Source organism: Thunnus maccoyii, chromosome 5 (assembly GCF_910596095.1).
Source record: "Thunnus maccoyii chromosome 5, fThuMac1.1, whole genome shotgun sequence".
NCBI lineage: Eukaryota > Metazoa > Chordata > Actinopteri > Scombriformes > Scombridae > Thunnus > Thunnus maccoyii.
The window spans coordinates 24,188,595-24,210,553 of record NC_056537.1 but is presented as its reverse complement, the minus strand read 5'-3'; the positions used below and the strand labels follow the sequence as shown (position 1 = coordinate 24,210,553).

General features: G+C 40.5%; 3 protein-coding genes across 9 annotated transcripts; 2 read left to right on the top strand and 1 right to left on the bottom strand.

Annotated features, from left to right (window-relative positions):
• The first annotated feature begins 1,366 nt into the window (after nt 1–1,366).
• Nucleotides 1,367–8,988, top strand: fnbp4 (formin binding protein 4). Of its 3 annotated transcripts, none has more exons than XM_042411138.1 (17): nt 1,367–1,578; nt 2,081–2,158; nt 2,273–2,403; nt 2,682–2,856; nt 3,297–3,444; nt 3,603–3,699; nt 3,801–4,145; nt 4,301–4,487; nt 4,581–4,699; nt 4,796–4,900; nt 5,232–5,365; nt 6,329–6,483; nt 6,583–6,890; nt 7,001–7,118; nt 7,689–7,882; nt 8,136–8,287; nt 8,443–8,988. In XM_042411138.1, the coding sequence occupies exons 1-17, from the start codon at nt 1,455–1,457 to the stop codon at nt 8,531–8,533; spliced, it is 2,661 nt and encodes an 886-aa protein (XP_042267072.1). In that variant the 5' UTR covers nt 1,367–1,454; the 3' UTR covers nt 8,534–8,988. The 3 variants fall into 3 exon arrangements, with proteins under 3 accessions (XP_042267072.1, XP_042267073.1, XP_042267071.1); XM_042411139.1 differs by having other exon boundaries at nt 4,578–4,678; XM_042411137.1 differs by having other exon boundaries at nt 1,368–1,578; nt 4,578–4,699.
• Nucleotides 8,989–9,153: 165 nt separating this feature from the next.
• agbl2 (AGBL carboxypeptidase 2) lies at nt 9,154–19,033 on the top strand. 5 transcript variants are annotated; one of them, XR_006096145.1, is made up of 23 exons: nt 9,155–9,662; nt 10,155–10,284; nt 10,735–10,908; nt 11,069–11,176; nt 11,646–11,796; nt 11,897–12,152; nt 12,892–13,293; nt 13,572–13,714; nt 14,667–14,826; nt 15,060–15,186; nt 15,282–15,382; nt 15,516–15,628; nt 15,821–15,899; nt 16,054–16,149; nt 16,274–16,354; nt 16,453–16,551; nt 16,784–16,865; nt 17,123–17,269; nt 17,409–17,439; nt 17,529–17,755; nt 17,889–18,018; nt 18,257–18,706; nt 18,831–19,033. XR_006096145.1 is itself a non-coding variant. In XM_042411134.1 (23 exons), exons 3-23 carry the CDS (start codon nt 10,173–10,175, stop codon nt 18,474–18,476), a joined length of 3,039 nt encoding a protein of 1,012 aa, XP_042267068.1. In that variant the 5' UTR covers nt 9,155–9,296; nt 9,613–9,662; nt 10,155–10,172; the 3' UTR covers nt 18,477–18,709. The 5 variants fall into 5 exon arrangements, 4 of the variants coding, with proteins under 4 accessions (XP_042267070.1, XP_042267068.1, XP_042267066.1 ...); XM_042411134.1 differs by lacking the exon at nt 18,831–19,033 and having other exon boundaries at nt 9,155–9,296; nt 9,613–9,662; nt 18,257–18,709; XM_042411132.1 differs by lacking the exon at nt 18,831–19,033 and having other exon boundaries at nt 9,155–9,296; nt 9,568–9,662; nt 18,257–18,709.
• tmem17 (transmembrane protein 17) lies at nt 18,950–21,485 on the bottom strand. Its single transcript, XM_042411144.1, has 5 exons — nt 21,265–21,485; nt 20,959–21,062; nt 19,698–19,811; nt 19,425–19,568; nt 18,950–19,253 (listed from the first exon to the last, which is right to left on the bottom strand). The coding sequence occupies exons 1-5, from the start codon at nt 21,377–21,379 to the stop codon at nt 19,176–19,178; spliced, it is 555 nt and encodes a 184-aa protein (XP_042267078.1). The 5' UTR covers nt 21,380–21,485; the 3' UTR covers nt 18,950–19,175.
• Nucleotides 21,486–21,959: the final 474 nt, after the last annotated feature.

Genomic DNA, 21,959 nt, shown 5'->3' with positions numbered 1-21,959 from the left:
GTAAAAAGGGGAATAATTTATTGTCACTCTGACATAATGACAGAATTTATTTATTATTATTATACTATTTCGATCATGGGTTTCATACACTTTCTCTAACGAAACATCTAAAAGCAAAAATCTTATCAGATGGGGGACGCTGGGACAAAATCTTATCAAGTGGGTGTCCATGGTCTAATTTGTTTCAGTTTAGGGGTCTTTGATGTGAAAAAGTTTGAGAACCACTGCTCTACAGACAGAATCATAAAATATCTGAAGTTCAACATAAAGTAAGATTTTGTTAGGAAGAAACTAAAGAAATCTGGCTTTGTGAACATGATGTTTGCCCAAAAGACACAGAAATTTTATCAGGTTATCAACTTTATTGTTGTTAGACTTTACATTAAAAAATAAGACCATAGGGACCAAGACCTTATGAGTCTCCTAGATTAATAAGGGAATTTGAATCCAAAAGTTAATTGCATGAGTACAGACATAAAATAAATGAGAAAAAGAGGAAGTTGTTAAGTTAATGCTGACTGCTTCCATATAAATGTGTTATCCTCAACAAACTGAAAGAATTAAGTGTCACAACAGCATCATCCAGCACACATCACACACAACAATAGAATAAAATAAAATAGTTAAATAGTATACAGAAAAGGTTGTTATTATACATTGTGCAGTAATTGTATACATAGTAAATAATGCAAGATGGCCACTGCTCCACCCAGCTAAATCCTTGTAAGGTGTCTGAAAAATCAATGCCTCCAAACTTGATGAAATAGATTTCCGCACACTCAGCTCTATGCAGTATTCACTTGTTTTCACTTTAGACAGAAAGCTCAAAAATAAAGTGAATACTGCATAGATCTAAGTGTGCAGAAATCTATTTCATCAAGTTTGGATACATAGTAAATTAAAAAATGAGAGTTGTGAGATAGTTTTTTTTGTAAAAAAAAAAAAAAAAATCGATTGTGCAATGATTATATACAGAGTAAATAATGAAATATGCTTAAAAAATGATATAAGGGTAGAATTATTATTATATGGTGCAATGTGCAATTAATGTCCTTTATGTTATCTTTATTTCATTATGATGCCCAATTGTTTTCTGTTGTTGTATTAATGTCACACATGTTGTAAGTGATGCTTTCCATAAATAAAGAGATGAAAAAAGTTGCCAGGAGATACTTGAATGTTTTAGACACAACTGGAAGGATTTGCATCAACTCAGGTAATTGGGTCTGGATTATAGAATGGAAAAAGTGAATGGGATCACTGGGCGGACTCTGTAGTTTGTACTGTGAAGTTGTTACTTTCCAGCAGGTGGCGGTAATGCGACATTTATGGATGCCAACCGCCGTGAAACAAAATAGAGCAAGAAGAAGAAAACGTCAGTTGAGGAGCAGACGGAGCTGCAGCACCGACGGCAGAGCGAGGAGCAGGGCCTCTACTCAGACGGGCGGACGGTGATGAGGAAGAAAAGTCGTCTCACAGGAGGAACAGTGGGTCGAAGAACGATCCTGCAGCTTTCACCTCCCGGGCTCCGTGGCGGTAACACCGGAGAAAGAGAAGAAGGACTCTCGGGATCAGATGGTGATTTTATTTTTAAAAACGTGTTGTCTCAGCAGCGAAATGCTAAATGCTGGAGGTGTGAAGAACGGGCCCAGCGGAGTAGAAGAAACTGCTTTAATGTGACTGCAGTCACTGTATTAGTTCATATATGATATCGAGATACAGTCTGATAAATATATATACATTAACTCACAGCTAGAAACTAAAACGTACATTTTTCGTATAAGCTAATGCTAACGGAGCTACTAGCAGCTAACGCGCTAAGCTAGCTTTATTAGCCTGTTGTTATTTAGCCTTCGTAGGTTGGCCTGCCAAAACAGGATTATGACAAACGATTACATGTAACTACAGTCACAAATACCGTTACGTTTGACTTGTTTTGTCTTGAAGGAGTGCGTTGTTCAGCTCAACATCATTAGTCTCTGATTTTAGCTGTTGGCTAATGTGTGAATGCTGTTATTTTAGCTCGCTGTTAGCCTGCTTTTGTATCTCGACGTTAACCTTGGCTGTCGTTGTTTTGCAGACGAACAGGAGGCTGATGTAAACAGATTTGTGAGAGAAAGACACACCAACATGAAGGCCCCCACAGTGAAGGCAACAGGTAACAACGTTTGTTTGTGTTTGTGGTGAAGCTATTCGTGTTTTCTCAGGCAATGCAACCAAGAAGAAAAAAAAGCAATTTGATTAATCAAAATGTCTTTGTGTTCATCTGCAGAGGGCTTGTCCCTGCTTGGAGCCTATGAGGATAGCGATGAAGAGGATGCTGAAGACTCCCAGCGTTCAACTGCAATTTCTCAACACAATCAGTCAGCTGACATTGACAGTACATTAGCCAATTTCATGGCTGTGAGTACAATTTCCTGCATATTGTAATAATCTGCTTTGGTCTATGGGTTTGGGGATGACAGTCATGTTATTCTATTGTTATCTTTTAAGAAGTATAGTTATGGTTTTGCTTTTCCCAATTTCTGAATTGATCTTGAGTAGGTTTTCTTCTCAAGCCTAGCTTTTCAGTAATAAGAAATTATTTTTGTGATTGTGCTTAGAAGAGAGTGGTTCATTCTCAGGACTTAAACATGTTTTTGGCAAAACTTAATTACTTACATCATTTCTCCCTCCCACAGGAAATTGATGCAATCACCACTCAGCCAAGTTCAGATGATGTGGCAACTCATCCTTCAACCCCAGCTAGCGTTCCACCAAAACCTGAGGCTAATACTCAGCAACCAGCTACTGGTGAAGGACAGACTCAACAAAGCACAGAGTTTGAGTACAATACTCAGGACTCATTAGCTGGAGGTAACTGTGCTGTATATAATGTGTGCATGTCTCGTAAGGCTTCCTGAATAACTTTACAAGCCTCTGTGCTTATAATACATCAACAAAGTACTTGCACAGTAATTATTTTGGTTTATTTTTTGAGTTGCTATCTTATGTGAAGAAACATCAGCCACTGATATTTGTACATTAGTCAAAATTAATGAATACCTTGTAATACACCTTAACAGTACTGCTGAGTTACTTGTCAAATGAACTGCTTTGATATTGAAATTCACCTGCCACCTTTAATATCACAGAATTTTGATGAAATTGTGGTCCCACTTTCCAAATTGACACACATTGATCAAATCATTCAGGATATAGCTTAAATTAGGGGAAGAAAGAGAAATGGTGCTTAATATATCAATTAAGCTATGCTCTGTTGTTCTGAAGCATTTGTATGTATGCTTTTATTCCAGTGGGTGTGGAAATGGGGGACTGGCAGGAAGTATGGGATGACAACTCCGGCTGCTATTACTACTGGAACACTCTGACCAATGAGGTTTCCTGGGAGCTGCCTCACTATCTAGCTGATCAGGTGCAAAGCCTGACTCAGTATGCAAACAGGTAGGAGTTACTGACACACCCAGTCCAGAATATTATCTCAGCTTTGTGAGATCAAAGTGGTGTGAAGCACACATGTTTTCGCTCTTCATTGTGTTGTCTCCAGTACAGAAATTTAGATGGCAATTGAAGTAACATATATAATTCCTTTTTTGCTCTAGTGTCAATGGCAATGGTACAGCCCACACGGGTTATTACACAGATGAAAAGGCTGCAACTGCTGCAGCCCCAACATCAGTGAAAGAGACCAAAGTGAAGGTATGTTTATCGAAGTCCAATTCAAATTGATTTCATGTTATTTGTGAAAAAGATCATTATTTTGAGTTTTAATATAACACTTCTATGTTTTTGTCTAAAAGGAGGTCATAGAGAGTGTGGTAGGCCTTACAAGCGAAGAGGAGGAGCGCCGTGGAGTGGCTGCATCTCTGCTTGGTCCTCTGATCCCCTCTGAAGTGAAAGATGCAGAGGAAAAATGGAGAAAAAGACTGCTTAAAGGTTTGGATGAGCCTGAAAACAGTGTGGATTCTGACGGAGAAGGTGCTCGCCCTGCAGGATCCCCCTCCACCCCTCTGCAGGACTCTGACTCAGCCCCCATTGTTGAGAAAGATCTTTGCACCAAGAAGCAGTCACGCGACAATTCAGATATTGAGGAGGAGACGGAGGAAGACACAATGGAGCTGGAACTGGCTCTGGAGAGGAAAAAGGTGGGTTTTAAAGCTATTTTTTCCAGTGTGCATCTTTGATAACAGACAGGAATTACATTTCACTTGTCCTTTAGTGTATAGCAGTGGTATTTCGCAATCAGCTGCAGATGTTAATGTCAGTGTGACCTGGCTCTAACTTTACATCTGACTCTCAGGCTGAGCTCCGGGCACTGGAGGAGGGTGATGGGAGCGCAGGGGGCTCCAGTCCTTGTTCTGAGACAAGCCAAGAAGCCTCTGGTTCTCGTCTAGTGAAGAAAAATCGCTGGAAAACTGCCTTCCCCAATGCTGCCAGCCCTGACTCTAACAGTAGGAGCTCAGACGTGCAGGAGAGCACAGAGACAGGTGAGTCCACATGATTATAAACATGCTATTGGAGACAAGGGGTGCATAAAATTCCCACATACTTAAATGTGCTTCTCTTGTGTCCCGCAGCAGCACTTTCCAAGGTGCTAGAGAGTGTTGCAGAAGCAGAGGACAAGGAAACAGAAAACTCTGAGGAGAAATCAGTTACAAAACCTCCGGCAAAAGAAGAGGTAGAAACGCCTGAACTCAGGGTAACAACATGTTACTATAATGATAAGTCATTATGATTGATATAAGTGATGATCCCTATTTTAAGACTTTTGGTTTTGAATTCTGAATAAATGTAGTTTCAGATTGGAGAACTGGCTAATACCTTAACCAGCAAAATGGAGTTCCTGGGGATAAACAAAAAGGCGATCTCAAACTTTCAGTTGCTTCTGCTACAAACTGAGGTGAGCAATGTTATCCTAGTTTCCAGTTGTAACTATCTCAGCGCTACAGTTTTAAAATATTTAATGCTTAATTTTTCTTCATATCATTTTGCACACAGCCACGTGGCAGTACTTAATATTTAAAATTCTCATTATAATCCATCATGTGACGTAATCCTCGAAATTTACTGTAATTACTCTTCGTGTGTTACTCATCTGTCTTGTGGCTCTTCTGTCTTCGCTATCTGTCTCTTCTCTATCCCCTCACTTCCCCCTCTGTCCCCTCACACTCTTATCTCACTCTTGTCTCCTGTCTCTCCTCTTTTCTGTTTTTGCTTTTTTTCCCCCCCAGACACGGATTGCTGACTGGAGGGAGGGCGCTCTGAATGGGGTCTATCTTCGTCGCAGGCTGCAGGAAGCTGCCGAACACATAAAATATTACGAACTTAACGCCACTCCTAAAGGCTGGTCCTGCCACTGGGACAGGTACGCGCTCCTTACCTTTCACATCTCTAAACTCCCTCGTCCCCCACAAATCTTACCGTGTGACTACACCCCCCTCAGTGCCGAGGTTGCAGACTTTGTTACATGACTTGGGGAGAAGCTTAAACCAGTACAAGTGGATCAAAATGCAAACCAGAAGCAGACTCTTCCGGTTTCTGTGATGCAATCCTGGCACTGTGCCTTTCACGTACTGATAAGGGAGCGTCCACTCTGGGCCAGCGTGCTTCCTGTTAAATACACCTCCCACAGACTGTGAGGGCATTTGTAGACCGATTTTGGGTCCAGTCAGTGGAAAATTTGGGAGGGGGAGGTATAGTAGGAAGGTTGGTTGCGTGGGAGAGCTTTGTACTTTACAGGACTACAGCCCCCAGAATGCAATGCAGACAGAGTGACGCCCTGGAAGCGACGAGTGTCACGCATCAAATAAAAGGTGAAGATGGAGCAATGACGGGAATCCAGCAGGTCAGACCAACTCTATTTCATGTCTTCCTGTTTTTTTATTTTCTTGATTGAGAGAAAATGTTTCTGATCTAAAACAAGTTGACTGTGTGCTTGTTGTTTTCTGACTTATGATTGTTGTTGATGATGGTGCTTCCTCCCTGGCGTCTTCCTGTGTCTGGGAGAGAATGGTTGTCTATAACGGAACATGTATGACAACCATGGTGTGAGCTGCTGAATGCTACTTTCAGGACCTAGAGATGATTGGTTTTGCTTTATTTGCTTTTGAGAGCAAGGTGGGTTCCTTATCCACATCCATAATCATTCTCTAATCGGACCCTTCTTTTGGATGGCTAAAGTCGCTGTCCATACCAACACTCTTGCCCCCTATTATGGTCATTATGTCCACTCCCTTGCCCCACTGTCCCAGGGTATCATGCCACTCAGCCAGTTGCGAGGCCGGCCATTGAGACTCTTGCCTTCTATCTCTGTTGTCCCACTCTGTAGAGAGCACAGGCGGTATTTCTATGTGAACGACCGGACCAGTGCCTCCCAGTGGGATTTCCCAACAGAGGACGACAAGGAGGAGGACCTGAAGGGCAACCAAGCTTCCAGCCAAGGGTACAGCAAAACATCATCTGCATCTACTGGTGGGGTCATAGGTCAGTATGACTTTATTAATGACTTTAAAGGGTTAGAACCAGAAAGATCTTTGTATACTAATGATTACCTTTTTTTTTTTTTTTTTTTTAAAAACATAGGATCATCTACCTCTGCTGCCCCACCAGCAGCACCTCCTCAGCCCAGTGCATCATCATCATCATCATTTTGGTCCCCATCTCAGCCTCCTCTTCCTGACAGCCCGCCTCCACCCTCAAACTTCCCCCCGCCTCCACCTCTCCCCCCGGGCTCACCACCTCCACCTCCTCCCCCTCCTGACAGTGATGGAGAGATCATGGAGGTGGAGATGGAGATGGATGATGATAATGACGGGGAGCCTCCAGCCCCTGGAACTGAGGAAGATGGCAGTGGGAGGCCTCCTTTACCCCCAGGCGTTGCTAGTGCGAAGGTATGGAAGTATCTTGTCTTCTTTTGATGAATGCAATCCTGGTATTTGTATCCCTCAATGCCGTTTTGTGTATGAATCCATCTTTGTTATATTTCTTGTCATTGGAGCAGGCTCTGGAGTCTTCGGGACCTCTGGGGAAGGGTCAGAAACGTAAAGCCAGTCAGATGAATAAAGCCATAACTATTGGCAGCAGTCCCATTCTCTACACACAGCCTGTTGCCAGTGCAGGTAAAAAAAAATCTTAAAGTTATTTCTACACAATATGTGCAATTAGTCATATATTGATAGAGATGATGCTAGTGTGTCCGATTATAATCCTAAGGAACAATTTAGAAGTCCTCCTTCTACTGTGATGGCCAAAACAAGTTTTTAACATCACAACACTTGAATTTGTTGGCTAGTATCCCAAACTCTCTGAAATCTGGGATTGCCATCTTGTGTGGTGTTTATAAAGGGCTGCAGGTATCTATGAGAGACCTCTCATGCAGCATTGAGGCAGCCACTGAGATTGGGTGGTCTCCCAGGGCATGTTAAAAAACAGACATTCATGGTGTTGAGCTTACATCATCGGCCCAAAATGGAATAGTCTAATTCAACAATACAAAGTTGTTATGAGTCTTTGCCATATATTTGTCATATTGTTATATAATGAGAATGTTTTAATAAAACTGTATATGATTAATAAAGGCACACTAATGTGGCACCTAACATAATCCAGTGTTTAAATTCAGGAAAACAATGAATTCCAACAGAAATGTAATAACCCACTAACTGTAAGGTTTCCTTTTGTTCCTTTAGCTCCCATAATGGCAGCAACAGCCTACTGGGGTGTGCCAGTCGCTGCCCCTTTAGTCCCTTCTGAACCCCCCCTCCCACCTGTCCCGGCCCTACCTCCCCAACCACCACTGCCACCACCACCCCAGCCACCCTTTGAACCTCCTGGAGCTAAAGGTCTGCCCACAGACAAGACCAAGAAAACCAAAAAGGATAAGGTTAGTATTGGAGTTCCCATTTTTTGTCAAGTATCAAAAGTGAGGAGTACATACATTAGAGAAATCTATTTAAATACCTATAATGTTCAGTATTATTATCTACCTGGACTGATTTTCCTTAGTGGGATATTGTAAAGTCTACACTATCAAGCCGTCTTTGTAATCCAGTGCTTAAATATCACATTCAAAAGAACCTGTAGTGTAATTTAATTTTCCCTCCTGACACCACTCTTCCTTATTTCTCTCATTGAAGAAGAGTAAGACCAAAATGCCTTCCCTGGTGAAGAAGTGGCAGAGCATCCAGAAAGAGTTGGAGGAGGAAGAGAAGGATAGCTCCAGTGACGAGGACCGAGACCAGCTTAACAAAAAGAGTATCGAGGAGTGGAAGCAGCAGCAGCTTGTGACGTAAGTTGCTAGGCAATTTGCACCCTTCACCCTTCTCTGAATAGAGTAAACATGTATTTCTTCAAAAGATTAATTTCAGAAAATAGTTTCTTCTGATATTTTATCTTGGTAATCCTTCACTCGTGTAACTGTTGGAACTGTTTTTAACTCTCCAGGGGAAAAGCGTCAAAGAATGCCAACTTTGAGGCACTTCCTGATGACTGGCGGGACCGACTGAAGAAGAGGAAGCTGATGAATAGCACGTAACATCCGGCCTGGGTCATAGGCAACTCAATCAACGTTTTTTTAAATCTATTCCAACCATTACCATAAGTTCATCCTTCCTTCCCCCGCTTACGTTTTGGTTAAGGATCTATGGACTTTTGTTACCATTTCCTTTGTTCATGATGGAGACATTTAGAGGCCCTTACATGGCAGGCCATTCACCAGAGGGGTTTGAATGTCCTTTTCCTGTTTTTGTAGCCACTAATGTAAATGTGCCAAACGTCTTTGAGTTCCTCAGAAATACGTCATCATCTTGTATGGACCCCATGTAGACAACCACCACAGTTTGTTTGGAGGGGTTGTCTATTTTAATTAACATTTTTACAATTGTGTACATAAAATGTATAATGGGATAAGCCATGTTTTTGGAAGGGGAGGGAATGTCTCTGAATGTGTACATTTTGTAAAAAGTTATTAAAACTGTTTTTTCAAAGTCATTTCCGTCTTTGTTTTTAGTCTGCTCTAGTCTTTGTTGAATATGAATAAATAAAAACTAGGGTACAATCATAATACGCCATGACAAATGAGTCCCATTCACAGAAGTAAGCGTTCTAACTGAGTCGATGACGGAATCTCCATGGCAACCGTGTTGTGTTGTTGAGGCAATCAGTTACCTGGCAACGTCTTGTAACCTCGTGAAAGATAGTTCCACTTGCAGTAGCCGCTAAGTTTGCTTTTTGCTCTTATATTTATAAAGAGAGTTTATTAAATGTATCTACGGTAGTGTAATTAACATGTAAGCGAGGTAAGTGGCTGCCAGATATCTATAAATATTGTAAAAACATAATCGTTAAACAGATTGAGAACAGCGCGGTAGCAGTAGTCAAATGAAGCTAATGAGAATGATTACAACACGGAAAGAAGCCTGTTAGCATTTCCGAGTGCTACTCAGAATTGTTAAACTTGGCTTTAAAGGGTAAAGTAATGAAGAAATTCAAAGTAAACAATGTGTCCTGTGCTGAAGACGGACATGCTAAATGAGCTGTGTTTGAGCTAACTAGCTGTAACGTTAACAGTTATATTGTATAGCAAAAAAGACTCGGAAATTTCAATTTGAGCAGAAAGACAGTCGAAGATGCCTGTGTGAGATCCCACCCTCACTACTGCGCACGTGAGTTTGGTTATTCTTTTGTTTTTCTTTCAGGCTGTGTTTGTACACACCGTATATTAATGATCACAGACCTATTTTCAAGATAAGTGGTACAGATATCATATCAGTTATTTTTGGCAATATCAGCTCGGAAAAATCAATACTAGTATCACTCCAGTATTGCTTGTTTATTATGTTGTGGTATGTTACCTCAAATAGCTTTCAAATGAGCAACATAGTAAGAGTTTCATCCTCTTGGAAAAGTTTAAATATTAAGAGACATGTTTGAAGAGATTAATCTGTTCCATCTCTTGTATTTTTGGAAGACTCACATTTATAATAGCAGATAATCACATACATGTTGTTGCCTGATCGTGACTTCTGTTTGCATCTGGGTAGATGGGGGTTAGCCCAGGGTTTATGGTTATTACATGTAACAAGAGTTGCTGAGAAAATACAGTTCTAGTTTGGAAATGAGGAAGCAACATTGATGACTTATATTTTCCCATTCAGGCAGAGAAATCATCAACCATGGCCGTCTCTGCCATCAGGAATTGGTGGAACTCCTACCAAATGGACAAATCTGACTCTAATGACTCCAACACAGAGGAAGATGAGGGGGAGTTAGCAGGGAGGAAGCAGTGTAAGCTATTTTCCACATTGGCAGCATTTGGATTAAGACCGTGTTTAGTGTATGTAGAATGAACTTGCTGAAATGTGAGTGTGAAATTGTTAAAATAACTTCACTCAGATTGATATGTTGCTGTTCTGCATTATTTGACCCCATTCTGTTAGCTCATTTACTGTAATGCACACCTGTGCTTGTGTAGGTATAAACTGGTTCAACACTGGATGTATACGTAGGATTTCATCCCTAATGCTAGACAATTAGTTGTTTAACTAGAGCTCTTTTGTGATAGATAACTACAGCAATCAGGCTCAGCATAATCCTTGATCAAATGAACAAGCCTGTTTTGTCTGATTGACGTAAGGGGGCTGACCTGATGAAAAATTTATACTCAGAGTGCACTACTGGAAGAACAGGAGCCTGAAAGAAGAGTTAATTGAACATGTGATTCATATCTCCACTCAGTATCCATAAACCTAAATCAGACACTGCGGACCAGGCAGCTGCTCATAGACTTTGATGGTGGCCGTCCTATTTTGAGTCTCAGGGCACCACTGGACCTGGTTAACTTCCCATCTATCTCCCGCCCCCGTTGGCCTGTAGAGTGTGAGGTCATCAGCGACATTGTACATCACATAGGTAATGTTAAATATTATCTGGACCTTTCCATTGTCACGAATGTTACTGATATGCGCAAAGGGTGTTGAGTCAAAAGAAAGAAACAAAACATACAATCGAAACACTGTTGAAAATGTTCGTTTTAACACCTACTGACACTTCAAGCGTTATTGTGTTACAGAGTGGGAACCACCAGAGCCAGAGCCTTTCTACCAGCCCACAGGACATGAGAGGACCCCCATGCCTGCTGGAGAGGACAGGGGGAAAGTGGTATTCTGCATCGACCATGGTAACTTCTGACACCAAAGGCATTTTTCATTTCTTTTATTGCACCACCGGGTTACATGGTATGGCTATGTAGAACATTATGTCATCACTGTCACTGTCAAATTCTTCTGAATATAAATAAGATCATGATAGGAACCTAACCAGTGACTGCAAACTCAACCTTCTACAACTCTTCAATGCCTCAAGATGTGTAGTTCATGTTGATATCACCACCTGGCTGTTAGGTGATGACAAATGCTGCAGTCTCTCTACTTGTTTTATATATCACAGGATTATGATAGAAGCTTCAGTGTCTTTCTTCAACAGTGTTACCCTAGATGTAAATAATTAGTGATTTTCTAGATATACCAGATACCAAACCACTGAGCTCTGAACAATGACAAAGAAGTCAGTTTTTATTAAAAATTGTGTTTTTGACCAATTTAGCATTCACTATTAACCATTTTTCCTGTTGTCTTCACTCTTTTAAGCCACTAAGCATCCCTTTTTCACCTACTCTCGTGTCGGAGGATCCAGGGGGCCAATTAAGAGCGCCACTTTTTACGACACCAATCAAACAGACTTCATCCTTGAGTTTGAGTCAAGATTTGAGAGTGGGAACCTTCAGAAGGCTGTGCAAGTGTGAGTCTCTACAGTGTTACAGCTTTTCACCAATTTTTTACTACAGCTTTTGGTTAAGTTACTCTCTTTCTCCCTCCGCCTATATTTCTACCCTTTCCAGTGGCGTCTATGATTATGAGCTCACCCTGCGCACAGACCTGTACACCAGGAAGCACACGCAGTGGTTTTACTTCAGGGTCAGGAACATGAAGGCCGGAGTGACCTACCGCTTCACTATTGTCAACCTGATGAAGAGCAGCAGCCTGTATTCTCAGGGGATGAGACCACTGCTCTACTCAGAGAGGGCTGCCAAGGAGAAAGGTCTTGGATGGCAGCGTACCGGCTCCAATATCAGATACTACCGCAACTACAATCAGGTAGGTGGCTCTGTATAAGTTCAAAAACGGTGTCTCATCTGGATGAATGTTTTAGGTAAAATTAAAAGTAAAACAATACATTTATATTTACTAGCCCACGTCCTACTTTTCTAACAGCTAACATTTTCAGTTAATGTGAGAAAGGAATTAAATTGAACTTGCAGATAATTTAAACCTGTTTCAAATCTGTAATCCATCTCAACATTTAATCATCTTTATGTCCAGTCACAAAGCTGTGTTATCACTGCGTCATAATGCAAGTAAAAGCACATTTCTTCCCTTGATATTTTACCTTCAGAAAGCCCTCTAGTGATGAATTTTTTTATGAAGAAGTGAGCCCTTCTGGCCCCAAGCAAGAGAACAAGGGGAGGGGATTACCGGAAATTGAAATTGAATGGCCCTCACTAGCAATAAAAATGGTTATTGCTGTCAAAAAAATGCTTTATGCCTTTCTGGTTTTAACTAACCTGAACACAGTGCAGTGTTTTAAATGAACAGACAGTGACAAAAAGATTCAAGAACTTAAAATCAAACTGGAAAGTAGGATCAACACAGGAACAACGCAGGTTAATTTAATGAACTCACATGTTTTAGTAAATTTAAACATGCTGAGACTGTTGCGGTCCAAAATCATAATTAAATCATAATAATTAGATAATTAGAACATCATAACTTCACAAAATTATAATTGCAATTGTACAAGTCTCGCTTTAATAGACCCATCTCTGTCTCTATTTAGAATACAAAGGACAACAACAACGACACCATCCCCCTGTACTCACTCACCTGGACTCTCCAGTTCCCTCATGAATCAGACACCTGCTACCTGGCCCACTGCTACCCCTACACTTATTCACACCTGCAGAGCTATCTTAGGCGCATTTCCACTGACTCCGCAGTTGCAGCGTACTGTAAGTTGCGGGTGCTGTGCCACACCCTTGCTGGGAATGCAGTTTACGTGGTGACAGTAACGTCCCCAGGGTTCGGCAAGGTGGAGGGCAGGACCAAGAAAGCTGTGGTTGTGACGGCCCGAGTGCATCCCGGAGAAACAAACGGGTCCTGGATGATGGAGGGGTTCCTGGACTTCCTGCTCGGGGACTCGGATGACGCTCAGCTACTCAGGGACACTTTTGTTTTTAAGGTGAAGAAGCTCAAGCTCATAGTCTCAAATCTGCCATGATCATTACACTTAAATATATTTTAAGTTTTAAGTTTATTATATGTCTGAATAGTAATTTATAAAGTAGATTGTGCACGAATAGAATGATGAGGTTGTGTTGTCTGTTAATGTGTGTGGTAATGCTCTATACTGCTGTGAAACACAGATTTGGAGACGTTTCTGCAGAATTATAGCAGTTTTTGATACTTATGGTGGTAGTTTCTGCTTTTATCTATTGTTTTGCCTCTCTGGTGCTGCAGGTGGTGCCCATGCTGAACCCAGATGGTGTGGTGGTGGGAAATTACCGCTGCTCTCTGGCAGGCAGGGACCTCAACAGAAATTACAAGACTTTGCTCAAGGATTCCTTTCCCTGTGTTTGGCACACTCACAACTTGGTGGAAAGGTGAGACAGGAAACATCTGCATTTAACAATTGTGTGGCTTTCTTTCTCTCTTTTTTCTCAATTTATGTTAATAATTCATGTGTGTATTTGTCCAGTAAACTATTAGGATTGTGCAAGTCAATTTTCAGGCTATTTTATTTATTAATTTTAATCTAACATGGAAGAGAAAATGATCAGTTCTACTTTTTATCATTGAGGAACCAGTTGGTGTTATTTGGTTTGGGTTTAGATTAGGATTGTTGTCTCTGGCTGATGGGGATCTGAGTGAAAATATCAGAACAAAATTAACTAACACAATGAACACTCACTGCATGTCTTCTTGTGATGAACAGATTGCATTATTTAGTTTGCATTTACTCCCCCAGACTCTACTTTCTGGCAGAAAGCAGTCCAACTTTGGAATTACTTTGCTGCACACATTTTTAGTGAAACTTATCTGTACAAAAAGACGTATATCCTACCAACAGTATAACTGTAAATGGTATTTTGTATATTTCTTTTATATATTTTGTGTTTTATGCCAGTAGGATTGTACAATTCTTAAGAGGATAAGAAAATTGTTGGATGGATAGATGCCAGATTAATGATTATGATGCCATCACTTGGTACAAACTTGACGTTGAAACTTGACTTCTTTTCCTGGTATATCTGCCTTTATTACATAGTTGTCAGTAGAGAGAAAAAAGGAAAGACAAAAAAGAGTGACAAGGCTGCAACAAATATCCCAAACAGCTGATTGAACCAGGTTGAACTGCACTTCCTTTGTGGAGTGTAACTTTTTCCACTGGGAATTGTGTCTTGAAAAACTAAACTTCCAAAGTATCTTCCTGAACATGGTGCATATTGTATTTGCATGCTCTCTTTCTCTCCTACATTTTTCCACGGGGAATACTGACAAACCAGAATCCGTTAGGAATGAAAGTCTCTGTCCGTTACTCTATATTTTCCCCAGGCTGATGGCTGAGACAGATGTAGTTCTTTACTGTGACTTTCATGGCCACAACCGTAAAAACAATGTCTTCATGTACGGTTGTAACAACGAAGGTGATGCTTCACTGAAGCTTCATGAGAGAATCTTTCCACTAATGATGAGCAAGAATGCCAGCAACAAGGTAAAGCCACTGATTTGACTCTTTTAAATCTATATTTGGTGTCTTGAACATTTTTACTGACTTTTGAGAAGTAAAAGTTTGCTTTCTACGGTCATTATAATTATTTCTGTGTCATTTTAATTAGCTTGCAAGCACAACTGCAATGCTTAACAGTCACCAATATTACTCATTATGTATGTATTCTACTATGTATTCCTTGGTATTTATTTGTGTATACATATCATTTTCCTTAGTTCTCCTTCAAGAGCTGTAAGTTTCGGGTGCAGAAGAGCAAAGAGGGAACAGGGCGAATTGCCATGTGGAGACTCGGCATCAGAAACAGCTACACGATGGAGGCCACCTTTGGAGGCTCCACGCTAGGTGAGTTTAGACTTTTGAGTTTGCATGTTGTTTGCTGCTGCCGTGTGTATGTTTGCCTTTCTCATATAAGAGAATCTATCATCTATTTGAATTAGGTGACAGGAAAGGAACACATTTTACTACTCAAGACCTGAAGTCTCTGGGCTTTTACTTTTGTGACAGCTTGCTGGACTACTGTGACCCTGATCCAACGAAGGTGAGAGATTAAGCAGCATGTCTGATTTTCCTCAGTCCAGAAAAAAACATACCTGGGTACCTGGGTGAACTCTGGTATTCAAATGTGGTGTTTTTTTATGTTTCTTTGTTTCTCCTGCGCATGTCTTTTTCAGACCACTTATTGTCTGACAGAGCTGGCAGCATTGTTGAGAAAGGAGGTCAGAGAGAGGCTGGGCAAAGATTTGGGCACTGACTGTAACATCTCTGTCTCTGATTTGGAAACCAGGTAATAAAGTTATTTGTACTTACTTTTTACAATATATAAATACCCAAAAAATACCCTTGCTTTGCATTGTACATTTTGTTGACCAATAAACATACTGTATATTGAGATAATCCTCAGCTTTACCATGATTAGAAATGGTATTGTCTCATTTAGCTTGGAGGGGAATCTTTGTTTTTTTTTTTGCTTTTACAGCACCAGTGGTTCAAATAGTTCAGATTCTGACGGACTCCCAGTTCATTTGCTCAACCAGCCACAAACTGTCCATCCAGAGGTAAACTGACAGTCTGCTCTCCTTTAGAATAATGCTTTAACACATTTAGTGCTTTATTTTCTTTGTGAAGTTAATATCACATTTGGAACAAGTAATCCCCGAGATCCACAATAAAAAACAGTTGTCAATCATGTCTAACCTTGTATCACCACAGCAAACTGCAGCGAAGAAGAAAAAGAAACGCCTGAGGAGTCGTAAAGAGAGGAACAGGTTGCGGCCAGAGAGAGGAAAGAATAACACACAGCCACAGGTCGTGCAAAACAGCATCAAACATAGTTTAAGAGACAAAGTGATGCATCAATCAGTGCACACAGTTGACTGGTTAATGTATTACTGACTTTAAATAAAGTCTGATGAGTGAATGGTCTTTGCAGGAGTCTAACCTTCCCCATGAGAAGATAGTCAAAGAGAGCGGTAAAGAGGGGCCTGTTGGACGACAAAAGAAAAAATGGCAGGTATGAAGTAGAGAGTTAAAGTGACAGAGAGTAAACCAGCCACACAAAGAAGTGAGATTTCCTGAGCTGTTACTGATAATATTCCTTTGTTTGTGAAGCTACATAATCCAATGAGAAAAAGTGGGATCCCTGCTGCCACCGCTCATTCTGGGGAGATCAGTCAGGTGACTCTGTGGCAGGGATGTGAGCCTGTCAAGGTAAAGATGACCATTACAAAATACCCTTATCCTCACCAAATGTTTGGTCACCCATATTGACACATTATTGGCTAGTTATATGCATGTGATCACATACCCCATTCAACGATTTTTTGGATTGATATAATGTTAATCTGCATGTGCCAACTACTACCTGTGACACCTGAAGCACTTGAAAAAAATCTATGATTTCTATCAAAGTCATTTGCCTGTGAGATGTTTTGTGTTTTAGGATGATTGTCTGGGAGACCTGCATCACCAGGCAAGGGCATGTCCACATCACAGCCTGTGTGCAGCTGTGACACCTCACACAGGTAACATAATGTATATTGTGGAGGCTCAGCCTTCCTAAAAATTGTCTTCACAGCCTTGTAGCTAATGGTTAATTGTGTTGCTTTTTGACTTCTACATACAGAGGAAGTTTGGTAGAGACTTGTGGAACATCTGAAGTATTACATTGTCCAATATGTAGACCATCTCCTGCAGGGAAAGGCAGAAATATTTTCAACCATCAAGACATTAGGAGAAGTCTAATGTTGCAGTGAACAGTATGTTTGGCTTGCTTTCACAGCAGACGCAGGGACGCACTCAGGACAGCAGAGATACTCTTCTCAGCTGCTGCACCTAAGTGCTCGCATTCCACCGAATTTCACACATTCCTCACAGCAGCAGCATCACTGCCCCCAACAGTCTCTTGTCTCCTATAAAGTCTTCAGAGGTTTGGTTTGCACATACAGTATTTCCAGATGGAACTGAACACTAAATCAAATTAATTTTAAAAAGTCCAAAGTTTCGTCATCTCTTAGTCAATTCAAGCTGCCTTAAATTGTAGCTCTCCTGTTGTGTAACTCTTTCAGGGCTGCCACCCTCCCTTGCAGGACCTCACAGGTAAAACTTGCTGTGAAACTGTATCCAGTGCATAACTAGTTGTTGAGGTATGTTCAGATTCAGTATGTTTTATTTCTCCTCTGTGGCAGGTCTCCCTCATCCATGTTCGTCAAGATGATCCCAGACATTGTTCCAACAAAGCGCCTGCTGTCAAGCCTCACCACCAACAACTTCAACGGCCGGCGTATTTACAGAGACAGAAATACTTTACGGGTGTCAGAAGGTTACTTTGTGCCTGAGGATTCATCCACCTCACATGCAGACATGAACAAAACCAAACGGCAGACTGAGGAACAAGAAGGGGTTTCCACACAAGGTTGACCTTTCATATGCTCCCATAATATACTTATGTAGTTTATAATGAAACTATGATTTTTGTGGGGACACAGTTAAAAAAAAGGATCATTGATCACTGTTAGCTAACCTCATCTCTTCCTCTTCTTATTTAGTTGGCTTGTCATTGTTGAGATGTATACCATTTGGAGAGCAGAACCAGAGAGATCTCACCCTGAGACAACCTGAACCAGGCAGCAGTCTGTTTGTGCCTGCACTGAGGGGCGCAGACCTACAGGGAAATAGGTAAATTCATTTTTATTGTGATTTCTCTATAACACTTGAGTCACCCTCTCTCACTGCTCAACCAACTCTCTGTCTGTCAGTGTATCGCTCTTCATTCAATGCTCATGTTGCCATTGCAGTTTAAAGATTGGGAAATAATCCGTGATGTTAATGTAACAATCTTAACACAATGATTGTAAGACAAGCATTATGCATTATACCTCTTTTAATGTGTTGTTTCCTTTCTCAATTTCTTCAGACTATACAAGGGGAATTTAGGAGACAGAAGGAAAAAAGGTGTTTTACCCCCTCTGTCAAAGCCCTCAGGCTTCATGAAGTTGGAACATCCACAGAGTGACACCCTTGGTAGGCTTCAGGCCAAGGACATGAGGCACTATCGCTCTAGAGGAGAAATTCCAATAAGTACAGTTCCTGAGGAGTCCATGGTCACAAGACCATCACGGTCTGCCCCACTGTAGGGCACAATATTTATAATATGGGCTCTACATATTGATTTTTATTCTCTCTAGTCTCTGGCCGATGAAGTGAACCTCTTCTGATGAATGAAGAAGAATATGATTTTCATTAGAACTTCAACAGATATGCTGGGATATAATCATCCATTCTCACAGACATCATGATGCAGGTCAAACTTGTGTCATATGGAAAGAAGGAGAGAAGTGAAATCCATTAGTAAAAGTCTTAAAAAGTACTTTCAAATGGCAATCTTTGTATGATGTTTAATATGTCTCCTTTAAACTTTAATACTATTTTATAAACTCTTTAAAAATTGATTTTTGCATAATGTTAATATGTTCATCTATTTTCTACAGTGTTGATATTGGTAGGGACAAGACTTTGATGACAAATCTTCATGCCTGGATTCTCAGAGTACATCACAAAGTCTGTGACACAGTACATTAACTGCCTAATGAATGATACACAGGCTGTGTGTAATATAGATTTGATTTATTTGCAACACTGCAAAAACAACATCCCATGGAATATAATGTTAATAAAATACAAAAACGTTCAATTCTTCACTTTAATAATCAGTCGTGGGCAGAAAATTTCCCATTTTGCGATGCACAATACAAAAGTGATGTTTGTCGTCAGTCTCTCAGTCTGGGAGGTGTGAAGTAAGGAGGTGTCCTGATGCAGGAGGGAGAACTGAGAATTCAGTCAAACTGTCTGAGATGAAATTGGCTTTCTGTGTGTCGGACCATGTCCCGGAGTGCCACAAATCCAGAGAGGGCCTGGATCATTCAGGAATGAAAAATTTAAAGAAATTTAAATTGAATCAATGACAATCACCAAATAAAAGCTAGAAAAACATTCACAATGTAACCTGCATTTAAGTTATATACAATGCTAAGAGTGGAGATGGTAAAACTACAACAGTCAGTTTATAAAAGTAATGTACATACCTGTGTGAGTATGAAAATGGCAAGAACTATGTGAACTCCTCTCTCCAGCGGCTGTATGAGAATGGCTTCATTGAAGAGCTGAAACAGGATTAGTGGAAACTGCAGCAGGATGCTCAGCAGCCAAAATCCAGCCAGCTCTGGGACCTTCCACAAACACAGTCATCATTTGAATGTCTGCCTTTCAATCACTGGAGTAAATGTTCTCTTCATTTGTGTGTGTTGTGTTGATCCATTCTACGTCAACTACGTCTATGTTTGTGTGAGTGATGCTACCTTTTCTTGCAGGTTCCCAGCATAACCAAGATACAATCTAATAGCCTCAATCAGAGTCATCAGGATGAGGACAGTGACAAGGATGAACTTGTAGTACTCTGGCAAGGCAGGATACTGGTAGAAATGACAATTACAACAATGCAGTCAAATGAACTGAGTTTAGATGGATGTGATTTATTCAAATGGGCTTTTATGGCATGAAATATTCTTACTTGTTTCTAGGTCTAAACTTAATTAAAATGAATGCTGGTAAAAACAAATACCCGACCAACTGTTGTTCACAATAATTTATCTCATGTATCACTGTATTTGCGACTGACTTTAATATTATACATGTCACTGCTTTTACAATGTACTGATGCATTTCTCTTGGTTAATACTAACTTAACTCAAAGTCAGACATATTTCAGAGGTTGGTGAAATGAATATTCCTGTCACCTGTGTGTTATGCCTTCCTGCAAACCAAATCTCCTTCAGGATAATTATAAAGTTGACAGTTTGGCTGCTTCATGTTCTTCAAAGAGAACAACACATGTCCATTATTCTACAAGTACAATTAACTTTTACTTGAACTGACTTAGTTTAGGACCAGCCACTATGGTCATGTTAAGGGCCAAATCTGTCTCTGATTTAGTTTGGGGGTCTTATTATTCTCTTACACTTTTCCTAAAATCATAATCACAGCTATGATCATCAGAATCTGTTTATTAACCAAGTATGCATGTGAAGACTTTGTCCTAGTGTTCGCTGCCACAAATGCAACATAGAAGAATAAAAGTATAACAAGAGTAATGTAATAATAATATTAATGAAATAACAAAACAAACAAAGCAGTACTAAAATTAAATGAAAACTGTAAAATATATTTACAGAATGTAATAATAATAGTTTTGAAATGGGATATAAAACTTGAAATATTGACTGTACAAAGGAAATACAAAGAAATAGTGACGTGTAAAAATTAAACGTGACTTGTGCAATAACTAATTAAATTATTAACAGTGAAGGTTGAATGCAATATACAATGTTAAATCGAGTTTAATGAAATATATGAAAGTGACCAGTGCAGGGATTAAAATAGGGCTGAGTCCAGTGATTTAAAGTCCACAGCTTCTGGAAAGAAGCTGTTCCTGTGTCTGCTGGTGGAGGTTTTTATGGGTGATTTGTAATGTTTACAGTTTATATTGGCCCAGACTCCTCATTCCCCGCTTTCACACATTCCTCCCATCTCCCCCTCCTCTCCCCTCTCTTTATGCCTTACCTTGAGGTGCAGCATCACAGTTTCACTGATCCACCACAGGGGGAAGAACCACATGTTAAAGAACAGAGACATCTGGAGGTGGAGACTGGACAGAACCCGTTTGTCTGGAAACAAAATAACCCAACAGAACAGACAAGGAGGGAGAAGATAAACAGCCCATGTTTAACACGTGATAGTAACAAAACAAAGCTCAGTGTATCGTTAAACATAAGGGTCTGCTTCTAAAGTCAACCCTGCCCTCCCTTTTGCTAACTTAGCTTCTACAATGCTAATGCGTCCATTACGCCAGCTGCATTTTGAGTTTACCGTGCGGCAAAAACGTCTCATGCTCTTTTGGGAGAGGCTGAGTCCGACTCTGGTCAAATAAAACATTCCGAGAAAAGTCCTCTAATCGTTTTCTGATCGTCTCCGGCAAGTCCATCGTGTGAAATCCTCCCTGCTTAGCACAAACATTACAAGGGACAAAAACACACACCGCAAAGACACTGAACGCAGCCCTCGTTTCCTTGGCGACCAAAAAAAAAATATCTCGCGTTCCGCCCAAATCTCGCATGAACGTGTCTTCACGTTTCTTCTTTTTCAGGGTTGTCTCTACGTTTAGTCCCTTAAAATGTTCAAATATCACACACATAATTTCACAGACAAACTATTTCATGTTTTTCTCACACAGCAATGACGGAAGATAACATTTGAATGCGCTCCCAGCCGGGAGGACTGTTGTTAACGTTTAAATATTTCTACTCCTATACAGTTTGTTGGATTTATTTCTGGAGTAAACTTAGCCTAACTTTTAATCAGGGGAGAGGCGTTTTTCTAGATACTTCCTCTCTTCTCCTCCTTTAGAGAAGAGGAAGAGATACTTCCTCTCCTCTCCTCCTAAATGAGCAGAGGAGAGATAGTTTTGAAATGGGAGAGGAGAGGAGAGGAAGTAGTTACAGCTGTGAAAGGGTTGATCAAGTTAACTGAAAGTTGACTTGTGAAGTGAATTACGTCGGTGGCAC